The sequence below is a fragment of the Colossoma macropomum genome, unplaced genomic scaffold, assembly GCF_904425465.1.
Source record: "Colossoma macropomum unplaced genomic scaffold, Colossoma_macropomum, whole genome shotgun sequence".
NCBI classification, from domain to species: domain Eukaryota; kingdom Metazoa; phylum Chordata; class Actinopteri; order Characiformes; family Serrasalmidae; genus Colossoma; species Colossoma macropomum.
This window is the reverse complement of record NW_023494802.1, coordinates 22,323,591-22,345,471: the sequence shown is the minus strand read 5'-3', so window position 1 is coordinate 22,345,471 and position 21,881 is coordinate 22,323,591. Positions and strand designations below refer to the sequence as shown.

At 35.5% G+C, this 21,881-nt stretch overlaps 1 protein-coding gene across 1 annotated transcript in view; it reads right to left on the bottom strand.

Moving 5' to 3' along the window:
- lad1 (ladinin) overlaps positions 1-15,444 on the bottom strand; it is a 28,077-nt gene extending 12,633 nt beyond the window's left edge. The window contains exons 1-5 of the mRNA XM_036591434.1: positions 15,234-15,444; positions 14,670-14,798; positions 13,770-14,085; positions 12,828-12,904; positions 12,622-12,703 (exon numbers count right to left, since the gene is read on the bottom strand). Coding sequence (XP_036447327.1) covers positions 12,622-12,703; positions 12,828-12,904; positions 13,770-14,085; positions 14,670-14,798; positions 15,234-15,271 — 642 coding nt within the window. The 5' untranslated portion in view covers positions 15,272-15,444. The remainder of the gene's footprint in view (positions 1-12,621; positions 12,704-12,827; positions 12,905-13,769; positions 14,086-14,669; positions 14,799-15,233) is intronic.
- Between the last annotated feature and the right edge of the window lie 6,437 nt (positions 15,445-21,881).

Genomic DNA, 21,881 nt, shown 5'->3' with positions numbered 1-21,881 from the left:
AATGAGAATATAACAAGTATGTCCTCAAGAAACAGCCTGCTGTAATCTTATGGTTTTTGTGTAATATTACTAAAAGAACATTCACTAAGGTTTTACTTGCTGTACCTTTGTGATTATTTTTTTTTGATGTTTTGTTTTTTGATTATTGCAGACGTGTTTACAGTAGCAAAAGAGCAAAAGAAAAAAAAAATCAAATTTAAACCATTTACTTTACTTTAAAATGTTTAAACTTGTTTCCTTATATCATTGAAGTTCATGGTAGAATAACTTAATTTATCTCCATTAGTAAATGTTACAATCACAATTATTTAGTAAATGTACTTAACAGCTAACATGAGTACTTTAGAGATCACATACCACCAAAACTTAACGCAAAAAAGCACTTGGTTCACTCTCTTCAACATCTACATTTCTATTTATTTTCTTAAGTAGATCAGGGCTGCCCAAAGTTAGACCATTAGGACTTTTAATTTGGCCCAACAGAAAGAGAGAACAAACCTTTTACATACCATGTATAACTTTCAAAATTATTATCTCCAGGTATTTGGAAAACACAAACAATAATAAACAAATGTATTTGAGTACTAATATAAAGACCTATATATTGTTTCACCACGTAAAATTACATAATAAACAGATTTTTGTTTAAATGTCCAACTTCATACTTTGACTTTAATATATTAAGACATGGCCTCCAGTGATGCTTTGTATGATAATCCTGTACAGCAGTCTCATGTATTTCAAGAGTTTGCAGTTTTCTATCCTGTGTCTAGATTAAAAAAACAAACAAACAAAAACAAAACAGCACAGTTCATTCAGTAGAGCAGAGCGGTGCGAACCGGAAAAAGATCTATGGGAGGACAAACAAAAGACTGGCGGGAGTTTCAGACCAATTAGAGCGCGAGACTCCGCCGCTTGGACGTTCGGTTTTGAAGCGCAAGCGCTCTTTGGGGCCGTTCCTCCTTTTAAAGCAAATGCGACCGTTACAAGCCGTTTACAGTGAGTGAGTCTCTCACGTCGCTAACGCGGGCAGTTTTAAAGAGTTTGTTTAGCGAGTGTTAAACCTCGATAAGACAGTCTCTTACATTCCTTACCAAGACAGCGCCATCTGCCGGGTGACGTTTTCAGCTCCCAAAAACGAGGATTTTAAGCTGCGTATCTGACTAAAGTTAACTGACTGGACCGAGTGGAGTGGCGACTGGAGTTACGACTGCAACGGTCAGAATCTGCTTTTAAAAGGTGAGTAGTGACAAAATGAGATAAGCAGCCTCACTAACAGTCAGCTGGAGTAAACATTTTTTTCTGTATTTCTGGGTCGATCTCCCGAGTGAAGGCACCAGCATTAGGTTAGCGTATAGTTAGCTAGCTAGCGGCTCCCAGCAGCGCACTGTAACCATAGCGTTAGTGACCGCCCAGCTTCAGCTCTGTAACCTACAGCTGTCTCATCTGGTGAGATGTTATGCTTGTGTGCAGCAGAATCAGTCAGTTGAAGCATTTAACTTTTAGCATATAGTTAGCTAGCTAGCTAGCGGCTAAGCGGCTTGTCTGTTTACGCCTTGCGGCTGCGTCAGATGTCGCTTAGCACTGTAAACATACCGCCCAGCTTCAGCTCTGTACAGCTGTCTCACCCAGCAGCGCACTGTAACCATACCGCCCAGCTTCAGCTCTGTACAGCTGTCTCACCCAGCAGCGCACTGTAACCATACCGCCCAGCTTCAGCTCTGTACAGCTGTCTCACCCAGCAGCGCACTGTAAACATACCGCCCAGCTTCAGCTCTGTACAGCTGTCTCACCCAGCAGTGCAGCCATGGACACTCATAAGATTTAGAGTATGGACAGGTGAGATGTTACACTAGTATGCAGCTGAATCAGTCGGTTGAAGCATTGAGGAAGCTGGAACAAATGAAAGGCTGCCTCAGAATTAAATCTAAGATTGATCTCAGTGCAGCAGGGTTAGCACACTGAAAAGCACAACAATGAAACTGAACATAGTCCGTCAGTTTGTGTAGTTCAGAGAGGGTAGTAATCATTTTAATTTGCTCAGTTACATTTACTCTAGTAACGTCTTGGTGGATTTGTACTTTCCAGAATATTTTTAAAATGTATTATTTGTGCTTTATATTAATAATCTATGTTTTACTCGGCTACATTTTAGTCAGTAATATATAATGACCAGTTTGTTTTGTGTTTTTCATTGTTATGCCTTGGTGTTGTTGTTTTGCTGCATTTACCTCATGTGTCTGTTTTGTTTTAGATGTTTCTCATCAGCAATCATCTGAAGCTGAGCAACTGGTGAGACTCAAGTTTTAATTTTTTTAATAAAACTATATGAATGTCAGACAGATGTTTAGATTTGGTGGGTATTCCAAACAAATATATTTCATGAAGTATTTATTGTAATACAGAAGAGCAGAATGTTTAGGTAAAGCTGGGTTAGAGTACTCAGATATCTGCGCTTTGTTCATTACAGCTGTGTTCAAAATATTGATGTGGCAATATCACCAACACTATATCAATATTTATGAATTTACTTCTTCATGGTACCTTAATGTCTAATACTGCAAGTCTCAGAGCGCTACAATTTATAGCATACAGCATGTGGTAAACATGCTGTAATAGAGTTTAGCTCTTATTAATAATCATTTCATGTAATAATTCTCTGTGAGAGAGATTAGAGGCATTGAACTCTTCAAACATCTGGTTCTTGTCACTGCCACTGTGAACAACTCTGACTAAGTTTTTCCACAATGGAACATTTCTTATCAGACTACTTTTTTGCATCTTAATGATTAAATTGTGCTTAAAAATTGTGTAATTCTCCTTTAACACAGCTTTTAACAGATACAGATATCAGTACTAAGCTCACACCTGCCTCAACTGCAAATGATCATTTCTGTTACATGTTGATTTAGGCATGTTAGAGGATGAAAACAACAGAATTGTGAATTATCTAATCAACTTTGTTGTTTTCAATCCTTCCAAAGGAACATCCTCTCTTTGGGTCTCATCCAGTATGGTGGCAGTCCATATCATTCTCAACACTCAACTGTGCTCTTACACAAGTGGCTTCATCCTGATGTTTCATTACACTGAAAATCACTGTCTGAATATCAGCTATGCGTGCGAGCTGGGTGCCACGCTGGAGTTCATGCATCGGTATTATTTAAAGCCTTGTCACATTTCTTTGTGTACTAAATGCCTGAGTTGATTTTAGATGAGTAAACGTATTTAATTGATTTTTTAACAGATGCATTTTCCTCATATCTCTGACAAAGAAGACTAACACAAAAAAACAGAGGAAGAAGCGATGGGCTGTGAATCTGACAGTTCTCTCACTCATCATGGATTTAACTCTAAAAGGAGAAATCGGTAACATTAGCAGTGTGATAAGTAATTTTAGTGTTCAGGCATTATGGCATGGACATATTCACATCGAGTTATCTGTGTCCTGTTTCCTGTGTCCACGTATGTCCACATAAAATGTTCCTAGCACATCTGAGTCTGGTATTAATTGTTTGACAGCTGATCATTATCTGACTCAGGTATGTTATGAGTGCTGCTGGGGTTCAGACCTCTGTATTACTCTGTTGGTCAGTGTTTCTTTTTAGTCCATATGAATTTGTCTTAAAATTGTTTCCCTTCATTTATAATTGTTCATAGTACTACGTTGCTAATAACTTAAGCATAACTTATATACGGAATAACAGCTGACCTTAAAATCAGATTAATTGGTTTGTGAAACTGTATATTTATTGCAGTATATTTCAAATTTCTACATAAAGTCAGTTAACATGTTTTTCCTTGTCTGTAGAACATCTCAAGTGTGATGACACTATTGTACTATGCATATACACAGTTGTAAAAACAATGAACAATAACTGTAATCTATATTTTTTGAAAGCTATGTGGGTGCTTTTTCATGGGCTATGCTTTGGATTGCAGAGTAAATTATTTGAATGTAGAAGTATTGTGAATTTAACAGATTAACAAGGAAATACAAAACTGTAAAACAGTGATTTTCCATACCCCTTTAAATTACATTACTGTAATTTATGCATACTTATTATTGCTCTTTGTTCTCCTTATTCTTATTATTATTTTAAAAGTTGATAAAATGATACCTTCATAAAAAAAATGAAGCAACTGTAAAATAGTAACAGAAAAAAATGTTTTATTTTTACCACATTTTTTAAAACATTAAGGGTTAATTACTATAAAAAGGTATTTAAAAGCACTGAATTAGATTTTTAAATTTTGCAGCAATGCTGTATTACAAAATAGTTGCATAAGAGTCTTTCTTCATACTACCACCATGTTGAAGGCATGGTATGAACTCACAAATAAATTTTCACTGATTCCATGAGCTTTTCTAATGCCACAGAAACATTTAAAGGGGAATTCCACATTTGTGTAAACTTGGCATAATTCTGTCATTGCGATGTAAACAAAGTCATTTAGTGGTTTCATATAAAATGGCTCATTGTAGAGAAAGACTGGGAACCATGTGCCTATTATTATTATTATTACTTTTGTTGTTAAATTTGTTATGAAATTTATAACTGTAGTATGTACTAATGTATGCAATGTTTGTATGTTTATAAAATAATATACAATATATTAAAATAAATGATACCATTATGCATCTTACATAGAACAAAAAAATTAAATAATTACTAGATTTTTTGCTATAAATAATGTTACGTTTTAAAATTCTCTTAAAAATATTTAAAAGTAAAAGATTTATAAAAAAAAAAAATAATAAAAATACATATGTATCCTACATCTTGAGACATCTTGGGATGTTATCATAGCCAAGACATCTTAAGATCCGTGTCTATAGACATGTCTTAAAGACATGTCTTCATTTCTTAAGACATGCCTCAAGATGTCCTTAGACGTCTTCATAATATGTCTTTAGACGTGTCTTAAGACATCCCAAGACATGGTAATGGCTGGGTATATATATATATATATATATATATATATATATGTATATATATATATATATATATATATATACACACATATACACACACACACACACACACACACACACATATACATACACATATACACACACACACATAAACACATATATATATATATATATATATATATATATATGAAAATAAAACATAACCAATACTATTGTTTCAATGCATTATGATTTCCAAATTAGAGTTTACTTTAAAAGCAAGAACTTTTGTAAGTAAAAACAAATAGAATACTTTTATTTTAAATCAACCACTATTTAATTTTTATTGTTACTCACGTTCAGAAGTTTTGTACTTTGTTCAGTCCTGATCAATAGGCTCCTGAAGCTGCAAATGTGAGGGCCTAGAAGAAGAAAGACACCCTGAAATATAAATTTTTTTCTTTTAAGTTTGTTTGTATACCTGGAAGCAGATATATGCATCCTCCAGGAGAAAACATTTAAAATGTCACAAACCTGTTCTTTCCCAAAGAGTATTACTGTCAGTCAATAGTCAGTCATGAGAAACACAGAGATACTAGTAACTAGTACAAAACTGACTTCAAATAAAGACAGACATTCATCTTAGGCTATTAATGTCACAAGTGTAGAAAAATGAGTATAAACAAACCAGCAGCATGCCAGAGAAAGAGGCAAATAAACATTGCTTTCATACCTGAGAAATGCTTGTGGTAGATGTAGGAAATGTGTAGGTAACTGCAAGAAGAAAAGATATGGTTAAGCCTTAAAACAGTGATGTAAGGAGAAGAAAGACCGATTTCACAAACTTTAGTCTGATATAGCTAGCTAGGATAGTTAGCATGTAAAATCACTTGGCAGCTAGTTACCAAATTGCAATTGACCCTAGTGTTTTAACTGTACCAGTCACCCGACGCATCTCTCTCAGATTTCTGTTTTTATCCTTTAAACATGCTAAATATCCTCTTCTTGTGAGAGAAGCATCGAGTGTGCTCTGTGGTGCGTGAGCCCATTAGCCTACTGGACACCAAGCTATCAGCTCCACACATCACAGAGCGCAGTTAGCTAGCTAATTTCTGCTTTTCTGTCGCTCCAACACCAGTCACTCGACGTCTCCCGTTCAGATTTGAGCCTGTATTCATCATGGGTTAGCACAAATTAAGGCCTCAGCATACTTCCTGCAGAGACGTCGCACGGAGGACTCGCTCGCCGTGTCGCGCACATGGCAGCTGGGCGAACTCCGCGGACAAAGTCACTACGCGACAGGGCCTGTGATTGGTCAGTAAAAAAGAGGCATGCCATGAAACAAAGATGGACAACTTTGAGGAGCTTAGGCTTTGGAAGATGCACTAATATTTCACTGAGAAACGCGCATTTGTTAAATAAACAACGGATATCTCCTAAATGTAAGATGTTATTCGGTAACTTAGTGCTAACTAACTAGTGCTAAGCACCTAACATACAGATTATCTTATATTTAGGTTCACAAGAGGACAATGCTGAAGTTGGCTTTCTATTCATCAGCTTCTTGTTTGAATTTCCCCGTTCCACCTTAAATGGTGGCAGTATTCTGAACTCAAACATCGCCATAGTTAGAACTTTGAAATAATCGTTTTCCAGCAGTCATGGAACTTATCACTAAATGTCGTAGCCTCACGTGGAGCATCCGCGACAGGCAACACGAAACCGCAGAAAGTATGCAAGCTTGTAAGCTCGCTAAGGTGCTTTCGGCTTTGCACAACCCTCGAGAATTTAATTTCGCAAAAAGTATGCTGAGGCCTTTAGGCGGCATAATCCGGTCGTCCAGCAGAGCTATTAACTTAGCCTAAGCTTGCGCGTACGTAGCTAGCTAAGCTAGGTTACTTAGTTAGGTTAGCTAGCTAGCAACTCTAGTAAGTGTACACACCAGATATTCGACACTGTCTCACTTTAAATTTGTAATTTTTCATATTTCTCATATTTTGTAAGAACAAACAGTCATCTAAAAGTGGTGACTCGCTAGCCTACCAAAATTGTATATGATAGCTAGCTAGCTAGCTAACGGTTAGCAAGTAATGCTTATGTTCGTTTTTGACATATGGAAAGTTCAGCATTAACAAATTCTGGGATTAGGTTTGAATAAGTATCTTAAAAACTACTTCTATGTCAAATACATCAATAATTTACTCACCAAACGCGTCTTGATTCCTTTCGAAGTTTCCAAAAGCGGCTCTAGGCGCGCAGTTCCCACATTCACGGTGAAACGTTGACGACGGCTCCGAGCTCAATGCGGGCGCAATGTGCTTTCCTGAGTACACGTGGAATCTTTTCGTAATTTTTGGCCAACACATCAGTTGCAGAGCCTCGCCCGTATCTGTACCTGAGCTGATTTCGATGTGCCAGTGACAACTCTTTGCCATGTTCCCCGCACAGCAGCCGAGCTTAAGCCGACTATGTAGTTTTTCTTTTATTTTCTCAGGTTATGTGGAGCCGTTTTTATAGAGAATCAGTTAGGCTAACAAGTTCGCTCAACCGCTGCTCCGCCCAAGTCCTGTAAAAAAAACCGTTTTATCCACTTTAAATAGTTCAGGCAGCCTGTCTGCAGTGAGATGGCATTAACACAGTAAAGGTTGATAAGTTAATCATATCATAATGAGAACGTTGGATCAATTATATGTTTTAAATTTACCTGATATTTAGCAACATCCTTACACCCACCTAATAAACACTGGCAACCACAAATGATTGCTAGCGTTGCTGCACAGCAATCCCTTGACTTTCTTCAAGAAATGCATCTTTCCAGTTGTTTTAGTTTTCCATTGCATGTAGCACATTAAGTGTCAGATTTACAAGGACACTGCATAAAATGACAGTAAATTACAGTATATTTAAACATATGTTTTACCTTGAAATAAACATTATTTAACAAACATATACCATATTTTAACATCTTATTTTTTGTAGAAATAATGGTATGATTTTGCTGAGTAACAGAGTGCTTGCATTCCTGCAAAACTTCTGATCAATAAACAAACACCATGTGTGTAATTTAGTCCACTTTAGCCGCGCAGTCCACCTTCCGAACGAAATGAATGAGATACATCACAAAAAACAAAACTGTGGTGCACCTTTAGAAAATGAACTGGGAATGAAAACAGCCTGATGTTCTTCAGAGATGTTAGCTAACCAATACTACTATCAGAGGCTGCAGTTACTGAAACTGTAAAAGTATTGATACTTGCATAAAACAATTACATAAGTAAAAGTACTTTCCCCAAAACAACTTGAGGAGAAGTACAAAAGAAGCAGGATGAAAATCTATAAGTGTTCAGTACCGCAGTGGAATTTCTACTGCATCCAGCATTTATCAGCCTAGGAACTAAATATTGTGTGGCTCTGATCTTCTCTTTTTAGGGTTTGGTCTAAAACATGAAGCTCAGAAGTCAGAAATGTAACCAATCACAAAGCAGTACATATATTGCCACTATCAAAACATACTTAAACACAAAAAATGGAAGTAGTATCTAAATATGAATAGCTAAAACGTATCAGAGTAAAAAGATTCTTTATTCATTTTAGTTGAAATAAAAGTAATATGATTTGAAAAATGGAGTAAAATCCATGAATATTTTACTAAAGTGCATGTACTTTAAATGAAACTAGTTACTGCGCACCTCTGAGTAGGTTTTTAAAGACATGTTCATGAAAGGCAGTTATAGTACGTGGCCTAATTGCATTTCGTCACTCAGCCAGTTGCCGTTTGAAAAAGTATGTTTTGCCCCACCACTTTTGAAGTTGTGGCACCAACCCTGGAAAAAAGGGTTTTGTTCCACGTCAGAAAAACATTTCTTTATAGCTGTAAATAGATTACATTTTATAGTACTTTTATTTTACAAAGACAATTTTAAAAAATCACCATATTAACGTTTTTACCTTCTAATTCTTTTCAGTCAAATTTTTTTTGCTTACAGTTTGCTAATTTAACCTATGTGTTTTCACCCATACTGGGGAGGTGGTTGTGGTTTTGTTTTTGTATGTTAAAAACTGGCTAAAATCACACAATGTATTCCTGGCGGGAATATTCTAAGGTGGAATGTTTAAAGTGCCCAATGGCTTTGTGTCTGACTGCCATGGAGTTAGCACCACTTCGCTGTGTGAGCAGACCTTTTAAATGCTTTTCTATGCTAGTTCAAATTTATTCAAATGAGCCAGTAAAGTGTCTATTTAAATCTATCCAATAGTGCCCCAATGTCACTTACTTTGGGAGTGTCTACACAGATCCAAGGTTGCCAAGTCTGCAGCCTGCTTAGAAATTTAAGGCTTTCAAAATGAAATGACAATGGATGAGAGTAAACAGTATTATTTACTTTAATGTGTGCTTTTAATGTTTATATATTCCTATATATTTATGGTAGCTTATATTTTTGAGTCTTGGTTTATGAAGAGCTTTTGACTTTGCCATCTGTAACATTACTTACAAAGCTTTCTGGCAACCATGCTCCCACTAAGTATTATGGGCATGTCACATTGGAGAAAGCAGTTTCTTTGAAAGTTTTGTAAGACAGTAACTTTTTAAACGTTTTTAAATTTAAATGTTTGAATGTACTGCAGCATCTCTTAACTACAAGCTGTATTGTTCCTGAGGACTTGGTACTTGGTGTTGTCTCTTTAAGAAAAGCACAAAGCAAATCATCCTCGCCTTTACATCTACATGCAAATCTAGCTAATTATATGGCAAGCCATTTTAGCTTTTAATCCTTTTTTCTTGATTTCAGGAATTCAATTTACACATGTGAAAATTTAATTTTCACTAGTAATATTTACATTCTTGATATCAAGATTTGAATTTTCACTAGTAAAAAATTGAATTTCTACTAGTAAAAAGTAAATTTTTACTAGTAGAAATTACATTTTTACTAGTGAAAATTATATTTCTTGATATCAAAAATAATTTTTTTACTAGTTAAAATTATATTTTTGATATCAAGAATAACATTTTTACAAGTAAAAATTAAAATTGCATTTTTACTAGTACAAATTGAATTATTACATGTTCTAATGTTAATTAGCTTGATTTGCATGTGGATATGAAGGCGGGGATGATTTGCATTGTGCTTTTCTTAAAGAGACAATGGCAAGTACCATAAATATATATTACATAACTGAATTGAATTGAATTCTTGATATCAAGAATGAAATAAAATGAAGGAATAAAATTTTTACTAGTAAGAATTAAATTTCTACATGTGAAAATTTAATTTTTACTAGTAGAAATTTAATTCTTACTAGTAAAAATGTTTTCCCCATTAAAAATGAATGGGGAAACTCATGAATTATCACTAGTAAGAATTCAATTCTTGCTGGTAAAAACTGAATTCTCACTAGTAAATATTTAATTTTCACATGTAGAAATTAAATTCTTACTAGTAAAAATTAAATTGAATTCCTGATATCAAGACAAAAAGGATTAAAAGCTAAAATGGCTTGCCATACTGCAAGCTAAAGTGCAAGCATTATTTTTCCTAATGACTTATACGTAATATATATTTATGGTACTTGCCGTTGTCTATTTAAGGAAAGCACAATGCAAATCATCCCCGCCTTCACATCCACATGCAAATCAAGCTAATTAACATTAGAACATGTAATAATTCAATTTGTACTAGTAAAAATGCAGTTTTTACTAGTTAATTTTTTTTACAAGTAAAAATTCAATTTCTACTTGTGAAAATTTTATTCTTGATATCAAAAATATAATTTTGACTAGTAAAAATTTTATTTTTGATATCAAGAAATCACATTTTTACTAGTGAAGATATTTTTACTAGTAGAAATTGATTTTTTACTAGTAGAAATTAAATTTTTACTAGTGAAAATTCAATTATTACTAGTAAAAATTTTACTAGTGGAAATATTTTCACATGTGTAAATTGAATTCCTAATATCAAGAAAAAAAGGAATACAAGTTAAAACAGCTAGGAATATCAATAATTCAATTTTCTAGTGAAAAAAATCGATTGGTAAGAATTAAATTCCTGATATCAAGTTTTTATGAGTAAGAATTCAATTTTCGCATGTGTAAATTGAATGCTTGATATCAAAAATTTAATTTCTACATGTAACAATTCAATTTTTACTAGTAAGAATTAAATTTTCACATGTTTAAATTGAATTCCTGATATCAAGAAAAAAGTATTAAAAGCTAAAATGGCTTGCCATATAATTAACATTAGAACATGTAATAATTCAATTTGTACTAGTAAAAATACAATTCTTACTAGCCAAAATAAAATCTTTACTAGTGAAAATTAAATGTTTACTAGTGAAAATCGAATTCTTACTAGTAAAAATTCAATTTTTGATATCAAGAATTTAAATTTTACTAGTGGAAATTACATTTTCACATGTATAAATTGAATTCCTGATATCAAGAAAAAAGAATTAAAAGCTAAAATGGCTTGCCATATTTCCTGACATCAAGAAAAAAAGCATTAAAAGCTAAAACTGTTTGCCATAATTCTTGATATCAAAAATATATTTTTAACTACTACAGATTTCATTTTTAATATAAAGAAATGTAATTATTACTCGTAGAAATTAAATTCTTACTAGTAAAAATTCAATTTTTAATATCAAGAATTTTCCCATCTGAAAATGGAATTCCTGATATGAAAAAAAAGGATTAAAAGCTAAAATGGCTTGCCATATGCCATACATGTGTACAGTTTTTTGACAGTAAAAATATTAATTAAAATTAAAATTTTAACTAGTTATTATAACTACTTATAATATGCATTAGAGATATGTATCATTTCAGATCTTTAAAATATAGTTGAAGATATCGAGTTCTCTTTTAACTAGTAAGAATAATATTATTGATATCTGAATGCAAAATTGTAACTTGTCAGAATGCAGTTTTGACTAGTAATAACTACATTTTATTTTATATTTACATGTAAGATACAGATATCTGTAATTATGTTTTGACCAGTAGGAATTACATTAGAATGAAACTGGAAACTTGAGCACTCTGGGAACATCTTCAATATTTCAGCAACAAGAAGATCAGTTAAATTATCAACAATTATCAACAGTTTAACTAGCTAAAAGGCATGCAAAGTAGCTTTACTGGCCATGACATTTTATTGTGGGTTGGACCCTAAAGGATGAAATAAAGTAGAGTATAATTTGTGATTTCCTTGTCTAGGTTCTTTTTTAGATGTAGTTGTACTGTACCATAAAGTTTTAAAAGTAGGTTAACTTTTGATCTGACCTGCTAATAAATGTGTCCGATGGTTGCGCCAAAGTAAATGTGGTATTGGTGCATTTTTGTACATCTGGTCCATACCTGATTCCAGTATCATTATCGATGCATCCCTAATTATTATAATCTTTCTAGAGATCTTACTGCAGTTGACACACAAAACACGTCTCAGCAAGTTCTATGCAATACCTCAAAAATCCCAGAGGAGCTCAGAGTTGAAGACTGCTAATAAGAAACACGCCTTATCTTTAAGATAAGAGTAGAGTTAGCTTAGACATTCACTCCCCTACCTAAGAATGGCTAATATTGCACTTTATTATGTCTTTGGAAGAGGGCCATAGTCCACCAAGTAAATGTGATGATTAAATTGCAGATCAATAAAACTATTCTTAGACAACTTCTTTAGTAGAACACTTGCTTCTAATACCTGAGAGGATGCAGACCTAGTGCTGAGAGGAGATGTCACTCTTGTCTTGGCAACATTCTTGTCAAAAGAGATGGAAACAGAGCTGATCAAATGAAACAAGAGGAAAAGAACTCAAGCAGAGCAAAAGGTTGTCTTCCAGATATTACCTTATCAAAGGAAAAAAAAATTCAGTAATCGTATGTATTTATATCTTTATGTATGCTTACCTTACAAATGTTTGCGATGACTCGGTTGGTGTGAATGTGTTTGCATGATAATCAGCCTTTGTGCTCCCATTTTCTGTCTATAAAAAAGACAAATAAAAAATATGGAGTAGTTACAGCATGATTTCAGTTCTGCAGTGAATAATAGCTGCTGAAATACATGTTTTGTTGACCCAGGAACTACAATTTGTTACAACAACTGCAGTTTATAGAGATTGCTGCTTTGACTTAAAGTAAATCATATGAAATCAAAACACTTCTTTTATCAAACATTTATAATGAATAATTCAGCATAACATATTTACAGTAAACACTTGTGGGGCATTTTTAACAGTACACATATTCTGGCATAGAATATCACAGAAGCAAAGGCAGGGATCTCAGAAATACGTTTTAGGACCCAATATGCTTTTACATGTGAGGTTACCTGAGGTAAACTAGGCCCCAGGCAAAACCTTCGGTTAATGCTGTAGATGATTAATCACAGTCTCCAGTTAGTAACAGAATACAGCCTCAAAGATATCACTGCCTTTACCTCTGACCCCAGTTCAGAGGTAAAGGCAGTCACAGTTAAACTGTGAAGATGACAGCACATTGAATTCAAAAAGCTTTATGTAGATATTCAGAGGATTTAAATGTTTACAGCCTCAGTTGCATACTCCTAAGTACAAAAACTTTTGCAAGTTATACAACTATAATCACCAATATTAATTATGTAGTGCTTGCACTGGCTAATATTAGTTACATTTCTTCTCAAACATACCAAGTGTAACTGCCAGCACCTAACTGCTCCTTTTACAGTTTGAGGAAAAAAGAATGGAAATTTGTTTTTAACACTTTCAGGTTCTCCAGTGATTTGACTGGGTATCAAAAATAACCATTTTTTGCCCTCTATGCTTGTTCAAAATGCTAGGTCAAAGCTATTAGGTTAAACAATAAGAGCACCTGCTTGTCTCTTTCTGAGACTGGGCTGTGAGTGAGGATGGAAGACACTGTTGGGGAGGAGGCAAGGGTCTGCTTGCTCATCTTCATGTCGTTATTTTCAGTGTCTCCCAGTACCTCCACCTGTGCCTCTCCTGCACCGTATTCCTCTCCCACGACCTCACCTCCACCTTCTTCCTCTTGCTTTTGCCTACTCAGTGTCTCTACATGTCTCCTCCTCCTGCGTTCATCTCGCATGCGTAGCATCTCCACAAAGTCCATCTGCAGCTGCTCCAACACTCCGCCACCAGAGTCATCACCTTCAGGAACTAAACTCTCACTTGAGATACACAATAAGTAATGATATTCTGTATGCTGATCTGATATATCCACATACAAAATATTTTATGTAAGAGCAAAAAGATTTACATTATTATAAAATGATAAGTATTGAATTTAGACAACATACTCTCTAAGGCATTTAAATAAGTGAAGAAAAGTCTTCATGAGGATGGATTCCTCATCTTCTCTAATAGCTACATAACCTCTCTGGTTCTTGGGATAAAAACCCTTCAGAATAGATTATTTCTTCAGAGCAAAATAATTAACATTATAAGTGTACGAATGCTACCCCAATGTATGGTGCCAATTCACATGATGACTTTCAGATGCCCACATGGCAGCCATCCAATTTATGTATGCTATATGACAGCACAGAATACACACCCGCCTATGAATTATGGCCATCATATACCATTATGACACAATAAAATATATATTTCTAAAATAGTACTGTCATTGTTGACCTGAGCTCTTTATGCAAACATCCTTTGGCTACTTTGTCTGTTCAAACAGCATTTACATGAGGATCTAGAATAGTCTGCATAATGCATACAAGCAGCCTCTTTTTTATCATCTTCTAACCTAATGTTCTGTGGTTCAGTGTCATCACTGAAAATGTCTCTGTCCACATCACTGACGGAGCTCTTTGTTTTTCTTCTCCGCTCTCTCTCAACTTCCTCTTCATCTTCCATTGTCCATTGCTGGGCCAGCCTAAATACACATAACAAAGATATCTGCAGCTAAAACTAGTTGCCATACACAAACATAATAATAATAATAATAATAATAATAATAATAATACATTTTTAAGACATAACATATTCTCATTTCATGTTCTATTGGCAGTGTAAGACGTTTGACTTCTGCTCATTCGTACACACTGCATCTCACAAACTGTTGTGAAACAGGCTTATAAAACCACTAGCACACGTCATGGACTACTAAAGAAACGGTTGCTTTAGGCCTAAGTGACCGAAATAGCAACGCTGGCTGTTTCAGTAGCACAATGTCTAAAATATTCGCTCAGGTAATCCCCGGAAAAACAATTGTTTTTTTCGGATAAGCAGTTGACAGTTTTTTTCTCGTTACTGCATTTGCAGCGGAGAGCAAAATAATAAAAAAATGAAAGCACTTTATTAAACTTACCTGGACAAAGCTGACCAGTTTTGCCGACTAATGGACATGTCCAAGCAACAATTTATCGCGGTCTTTTACAGCGCTAACTGGAAGAAAACGTGCACGTATTCCCTCTCGAGACGTCCTCAGCAGCTCCCACAGGGCACTGTACTCTCATCTACCTGTAGTCCTCCGCTCACTTCGAGGAGGACGGATCACCTGACCCTAGAGGTGTAGCTAATTACAAGTTGCAACTGTGCATAGTGCACTGCCGCTTTGTGTTGATAAAACCAAACTTATTTATACACAGGTGCAGTGGTATTAGGCTTCGTATCGTATTTACACGTATCACATTATTCCATACAATAGTATATTTTAAGGATTTTGTATGAAAAAAAAATAAATTACAGAACAGCGGAATAAAAGCAATCATCAACGCATGATGTAATACTTTCACTAGGCTTTTTTACCCGTTTCACTTCACTGCAAAACATGAACAACGAAACATTCCACAAAGTTCGATCAAGCAGAGAAGGTCACTTTAATTAAACACTTAAAAATTTGATACCAATTTTTGTAACTTCTTCAGGCTCCACTAGGATTTACTTAATCTATTTACTATTTCTTACCACGCCTGTAAAACGAAGCCAGATTGTACTTTGACCAGGGTGCAGTAAAACAAAGTACCCTGTTAAACTGAATACCACAACTGAAATTTACCAAAAGCCAAATACAAAAGTGCTCTCAAATGCTGTCATGGTGATCCTGTAAAATGTCTTGTTATTTGGAGGAGGAGAGCTACTATCTTTAATGTGGTTCTGTGTGGCCATCTCAGCATGATCAGGTGGAAATAATCAGATAAAGAGAGCTTCAACTGTAAATAACTAGTTTAATTGGTTCCCATCTTTTTGAATAATGTGTTCTTATTGAGTTGTTGCTGTTGTGTTGCTTTGCTGTTTTTAGTGCCATCTTTTACATTTCCTTTGTAGAATTTCCATTTAGTTGGGTTTAAGGTTGTGGTGCATGCATATGGTAAAACTAACATGTAGCCTACCTAGATCAGACAAAAGAGTGCTTATGAGTTCTGTGCTACTGCTGGGTAACTCACGCCAGTTGATAGGGAGGACACACGCCTATTTGATTTGCATTGAAGCTGCACACCACACCCAATATCAACACAGCAAAGACAAAGATATCTGAAATGCAAACAGGACTTAGTCTTTCTTTTCTGACCGTCATACAGTCATAATTTAATTTATTTGCATCTAATCAGAGAGAGAAATGAAAATGAGCAGGTAATGTAAATGTTTTAGCAGTTTACCTAATTGCAATGCAAAATAGGGACAACAGTTTTATTCAGCAAGTTTTAGGTTTCTCTTTTTTGAATCTGTGATACAGTTCAAAGTCATTTACACATATTGACTTCTTTAAGGCATAACATTTAAAAAAAACTTTTTGTGTCCCTTACAGAAAAGTAAGTGTCTAAAAACAAGTCAGCACCTGATGTAATGTGAATAATAACAGAACATGTGACACATTATCTTCTGATATTACAGGTTGTCACATGTTTTTCACCTCTGAACCCACAGTACTGTGGTATTGTTTTATATGTATTGTATGTACACAAAAATTACATGTACACAAAAAATGTGCAGATGAACAGTGTAAAAATGACAATCATGACAAGAGGAATTCACAAATGAATGAAAACTAAAGATATGCATTATATGAAAAATGGTGTGAAAAATAATGTGAATTGTCATGTGATTATTTACACACTAAAGTTATGTGATTTTTCTGTAATGGATCACCAAGATAGATCACCAGAGATTCTACATGTAGAATTATACATATTTAAAGACAAGGTTTAAAGTACACACCGAGGGAATTTCTAGACTGCTGGTTGTACTGGTGCATACTCTAAATTAAGTGGGCCAGCCCTTCCTCTTTGCTTGTCAGTCCTAGGAGCAGAACATTTATGCCTTAATTTGACAAAAAAAGACCACATATGGCATGTGTAATAATTCATATGAAACCAAAAAACTACTTTCCAGTTGTGTGATTTTGTTCTTACATCATCAATTCATGGTCATTAGAAAACGCAGATGTGCAAAATGAGAAGTCGTTAATTCAACAACGTCCCTTGTATTTAAAATTAATTTGTAGTTCAACCCTTAAAAATGACTTTTTATGTGGTAACACACAATTTAACTAGTTTTACTTAATAAATTACTTTGATTAAAAGGATTCCTTTAAAGTTTATTAAAAGTATTATCTAGATTAAATAAAACCAGTTAATTTAATTTATTTGTTAACACATTAAGTATTTTTTTAGGTTGAGCTACTAAACACGTTTTTATAGTGTAGTTTTATTTGTGTATAAAATTCGACTAGAGACTACTAAATTAGACTACATAAGTTGCTAACTTAACTAATGCCTTTGATTTAGTGCCCTAATATGCATTTTAGTTGGCAACAAATGGTTAACCCCTAACATACATGTTAATATTATTCTTCGTGCTTTGTGGGTGATGTGCCATTGACAGATGAACCTTTGTAAAGCTACATTGTTAAATACTTGCATATGTTTATGTCCACCTACTGCTAGCTCTGTTTTGAGAGCAGCTGCCACACAGCCTGACTGGGCAAAACATTCAAAGGAAAGACTCTGGGGCACTGCAGGAAAAGTAGTGCCTGTAAAAGAATTTGGATGGTCATGTTGTTTGCATTGGGTAGTTTAGCTCAGCAATGAAGGCAAACAGGAAACGTGATAGCTTACTTACTGACTTTTTCCACTGACTTAAATTAAATAAATTGCAACAATTTACTGGTGCACATACCCCAATAAATTGGACCTATACCCCTGATACTCCTAAGGCCCATTAATTGAAATTAAAACAGCACCACAGCATTTCACATCAACTCATTTGCATAATGTTTGTCCAGAGAGAGAAAGAGCAGAGAAAACAAGGTGTGCATCAGCAGTTTAATGTGTCAGTTATGTGGGTATATTGTCATATCATGCCACATTATGGCACATCATGACACACTCTCTTTAATGTAAATAAAAAAATATCAAACAAGAAATATGGCAAATCATTTTGTATGGTGTCGCCATTTACGTCATGCATATACTGCTTAAAATTTCAACACCTTCAACTAAGAACACTGTCCCTGTACATAACTGTAACTGTACAAGTAACATCACTTGTTTGCCTCATGAGCATTACTAAGCAGTTTGCAAACTGCAGCATCATGCTATGTTCTTAGCAAGTTTTAGCTCACAATACAAGCTCCTTCAATTTTACCTGCTCCAAAACTGTTGCTTAAAAATGTGATAATCCATTAATAAACATGTTTTGTATAACATTAAGGTTTAATGTCATTCAAACCAGCTTATACCATATAAGCTAGTTTTCACTGTGAGTTTAGTAACACTAGCTTCTAGTGTTAGCTGCTCTTGTCAGCAGGTGTCTAGCTACTATTGTCAGCAGGAAGAAAACCAGATAGCTAGCGCAAACAAAACTAAACATGCTCATTAGGAACAGTTTTATTAATGAAATACTTTCAGTCGCTAGGCTAACATAGCTTAGTAAACTCTAGCTTTGTGTGTGCTTTGTTTTAATGTTCAGCCCCAACAGTTTCTGATAGCTGTTGCAATCTAGAACTCTGAATTCAGGGTCTGTATGGCTCTGCTACATTTGTGCTCCATTTGTCAAAACATCATCTAAATTCAACATGTAATGGCATTTAGTATTTATAAGTGATTTATATATCCTTTGATATCCACTTTACTCGAACCCTGCTACATAATATTGAATTACCCATGACATAAACATGTTACAAGAGATGTCATATGCTGTCGTAAGTTATCAAGAGAGACTATGTTGAGTAATATAATAGTGTTGTACAAACCGGATTCCAAAAAAGTTGGGACACTAAACAAATTGTGAATAAAAACTGAATGCAATGATGTGGAGGTGCCAACATCTAATATTTTATTCAGAATAGAACACAAATCACAGATCAAAAGTTTAAACTGAGAGAATGTATCATTTTAAGGGAAAAATATGTTGTTTCAAAATTTCATGGCGTCAACAAATCCCAAAAAAGTTGGGACAAGTAGCAATAAGTGGCTGGAAAAAGGAAATTGAGCATAAAACGAACAGCTGGAAGACCAATTAACACTAATTAGGTCAATTGACAACATGATTGGGTATAAAAAGAGCTTCTCAGAGTGTCAGTGTCTCTCTGAAGCCAAGATGGTAAGAGGATCACCAATTCCACCATTGTTGCGAGAAAGATAGTGCAGCAATACCAGAATGGTGTTACCCGGCGTAAAATAGCAAAGACTTTTAAGTTATCATCATCAACCGTGCATAACATCATCAAAAGATTCAAAGAATCTGGAACAATCGCTGTGCGTAAGGGTCAAGGCCGTAAAACTCTACTGGATGCTCGTGATCTCCGGGCCCTTAAACGTCACTGCACCTCAAACAGGAATGCCACTGTCAAGGAAATAACAGAATGGGCTCAGGAATACTTCCAGAAAGCATTGTCAGTGAACACAATCCACCGTGCCATCCGCCGTTGCCAGCTGAAACTCTACAGTGCAAAGAGGAAGCCATTTCTAAGCAAGCTCCACAAGCTCAGACGTTTGCACTGGGCCAGGGGTCTTTTAAAATGGAGTGTGGCAAAATGGAAGACTGTTCTGTGGTCAGATGAGTCACGATTTGAAGTTCTTTATGGAACACTGGGACGCCATGTCATCCGGACCAGAGAGGACAAGGATAATCTCAACGCTCCGTTCAGAAGCCTGCATCACTGATGGTATGGGGTTGCATGAGTGCTTGTGGCATGGGCAGCTTGCATGTCTGGAAAGGCACCATTAATGCAGAGAACTATGTTCAGGTTCTAGAACAACATATGCTCCCATCTAGACGTCATCTCTTTCAGGGAAGACCCTGCATTTTTCAACAAGATAATGCCAGACCACATTCTGCAGCAATCACAACATCATGGCTACGTAGGAGAAGGATCCGGGTACTGAAATGGTCAGCCTGCAGTCCAGATCTTTCACCTATAGAGAACATTTGGCGCATCATAAAGAGGAAGGTGCGACAAAGAAGGCCCAAGACGATTGAACAGTTAGAGGCCTGTATTAGACATGAATGGGAGAGCATTCCTATTTCTAAACTTGAGAAACTGGTCTCCTCTGTCCCCAGACGTCTGTTGAGTGTTGTAAGAAGAAGGGGGGATGCCACACAGTGGTGAAAATGGCCTTGTCCCAACTTTTTTGGGATTTGTTGACGCCATGAAATTTTGAAACAACATATTTTTCCCTTAAAATGATACATTCTCTCAGTTTAAACTTTTGATCTGTGATTTGTGTTCTATTCTGAATAAAATATTAGATGTTGGCACCTCCACATCATTGCATTCAGTTTTTATTCACAATTTGTTTAGTGTCCCAACTTTTTTGGAATCCGGTTTGTATTTCAGTTATGGGTAATTGTCATGACAGACACGATTATGTGCAATATCATGACAGTTTATGTTACATGCTAATTTTTGCTAAATGTTTCCTAGTAAGCGTGTGCACTATATGGCCAAAGATAGCCCTGAGCATCACACCCATGAGCTTGTTGGGCATCCCATTTCTATGAGCATTAATATGGAGTTGCCCCCCCCTTTGCAGCTATAACAGTTTTCCCTCTTCTGGGAAGGCTTTCCGCAAGATTTTGGAGTATGTCTGTGGGAATTTGTGCTCATTCAATCAAAAGATTGAGGTCTGGCACTGCTGTTGGACAAAAAGGCCTGGCTCACAATTGACATTCCAGTTACATCCTGAAAGCGTTTGATGGGGTTGAAGTCAGGGTGCTGTACAGGCCACTGGAGTTCCTCCACACCAAACTCATCAAACCATGTCTTTATGGACCTCTCTTTGTGCACATGAGCACAGTCATGCTGTAGCATTAATATTACCCTCAGGGTAGATATCGCTCTCATAGCATTTGGCAAACCCAGACTTGTCCGTCAAACTGCCAGATAGTGTAGCATCATTTGTGACTCCTGAGAACATGTTTCCTTTTCTCCATAATGTAGTGTTAGTGTGCTTTACACCACTCCAGCTGATGCTTAGCATTAAATATAGTGATCTGAGGCTTGTGTGCCAGTTGCTCCCTAAAAGAAAAGTCAAATGAATTTTTGCACACTCCACACAAAATGTATCACTTGTGAAAAAAATGTGATCACGTGAATGTAAGGGGTTGAAAATCTTAACAGAGATGCATCAACACCCTTGGGTTTTAAAATGTTGAGGTAATTTCTTTTTTGTGTGCTTCCTTGTCATTCTTTTCTTGGGTTTGTAAATAAACTTCATGTCTTAAAAGCAGATCAGCTTGAGTAAAAAGGGTACTAAATGGGTTAACGGCACTAGACCAGCAGGGGGTGCTCCATACCAAGAGGACGGCTGGTGTGCATAAAAAGGGCGCTGAAGAAGTTTTACTGGTCTTAGAATGTATTTGTATGTGCCTTGTGTTTTATGCTATTTTATGCCATCGTGTAAGCTCATGTAGCTGCGATAGTGCCACGCTGCTAACATTAACTTTAGCATTAGCCTAACTAAGCTGCTATAGTGGTTTTACAGGGGTTCTCTGTGAAGTAAAGCTTTGCTAT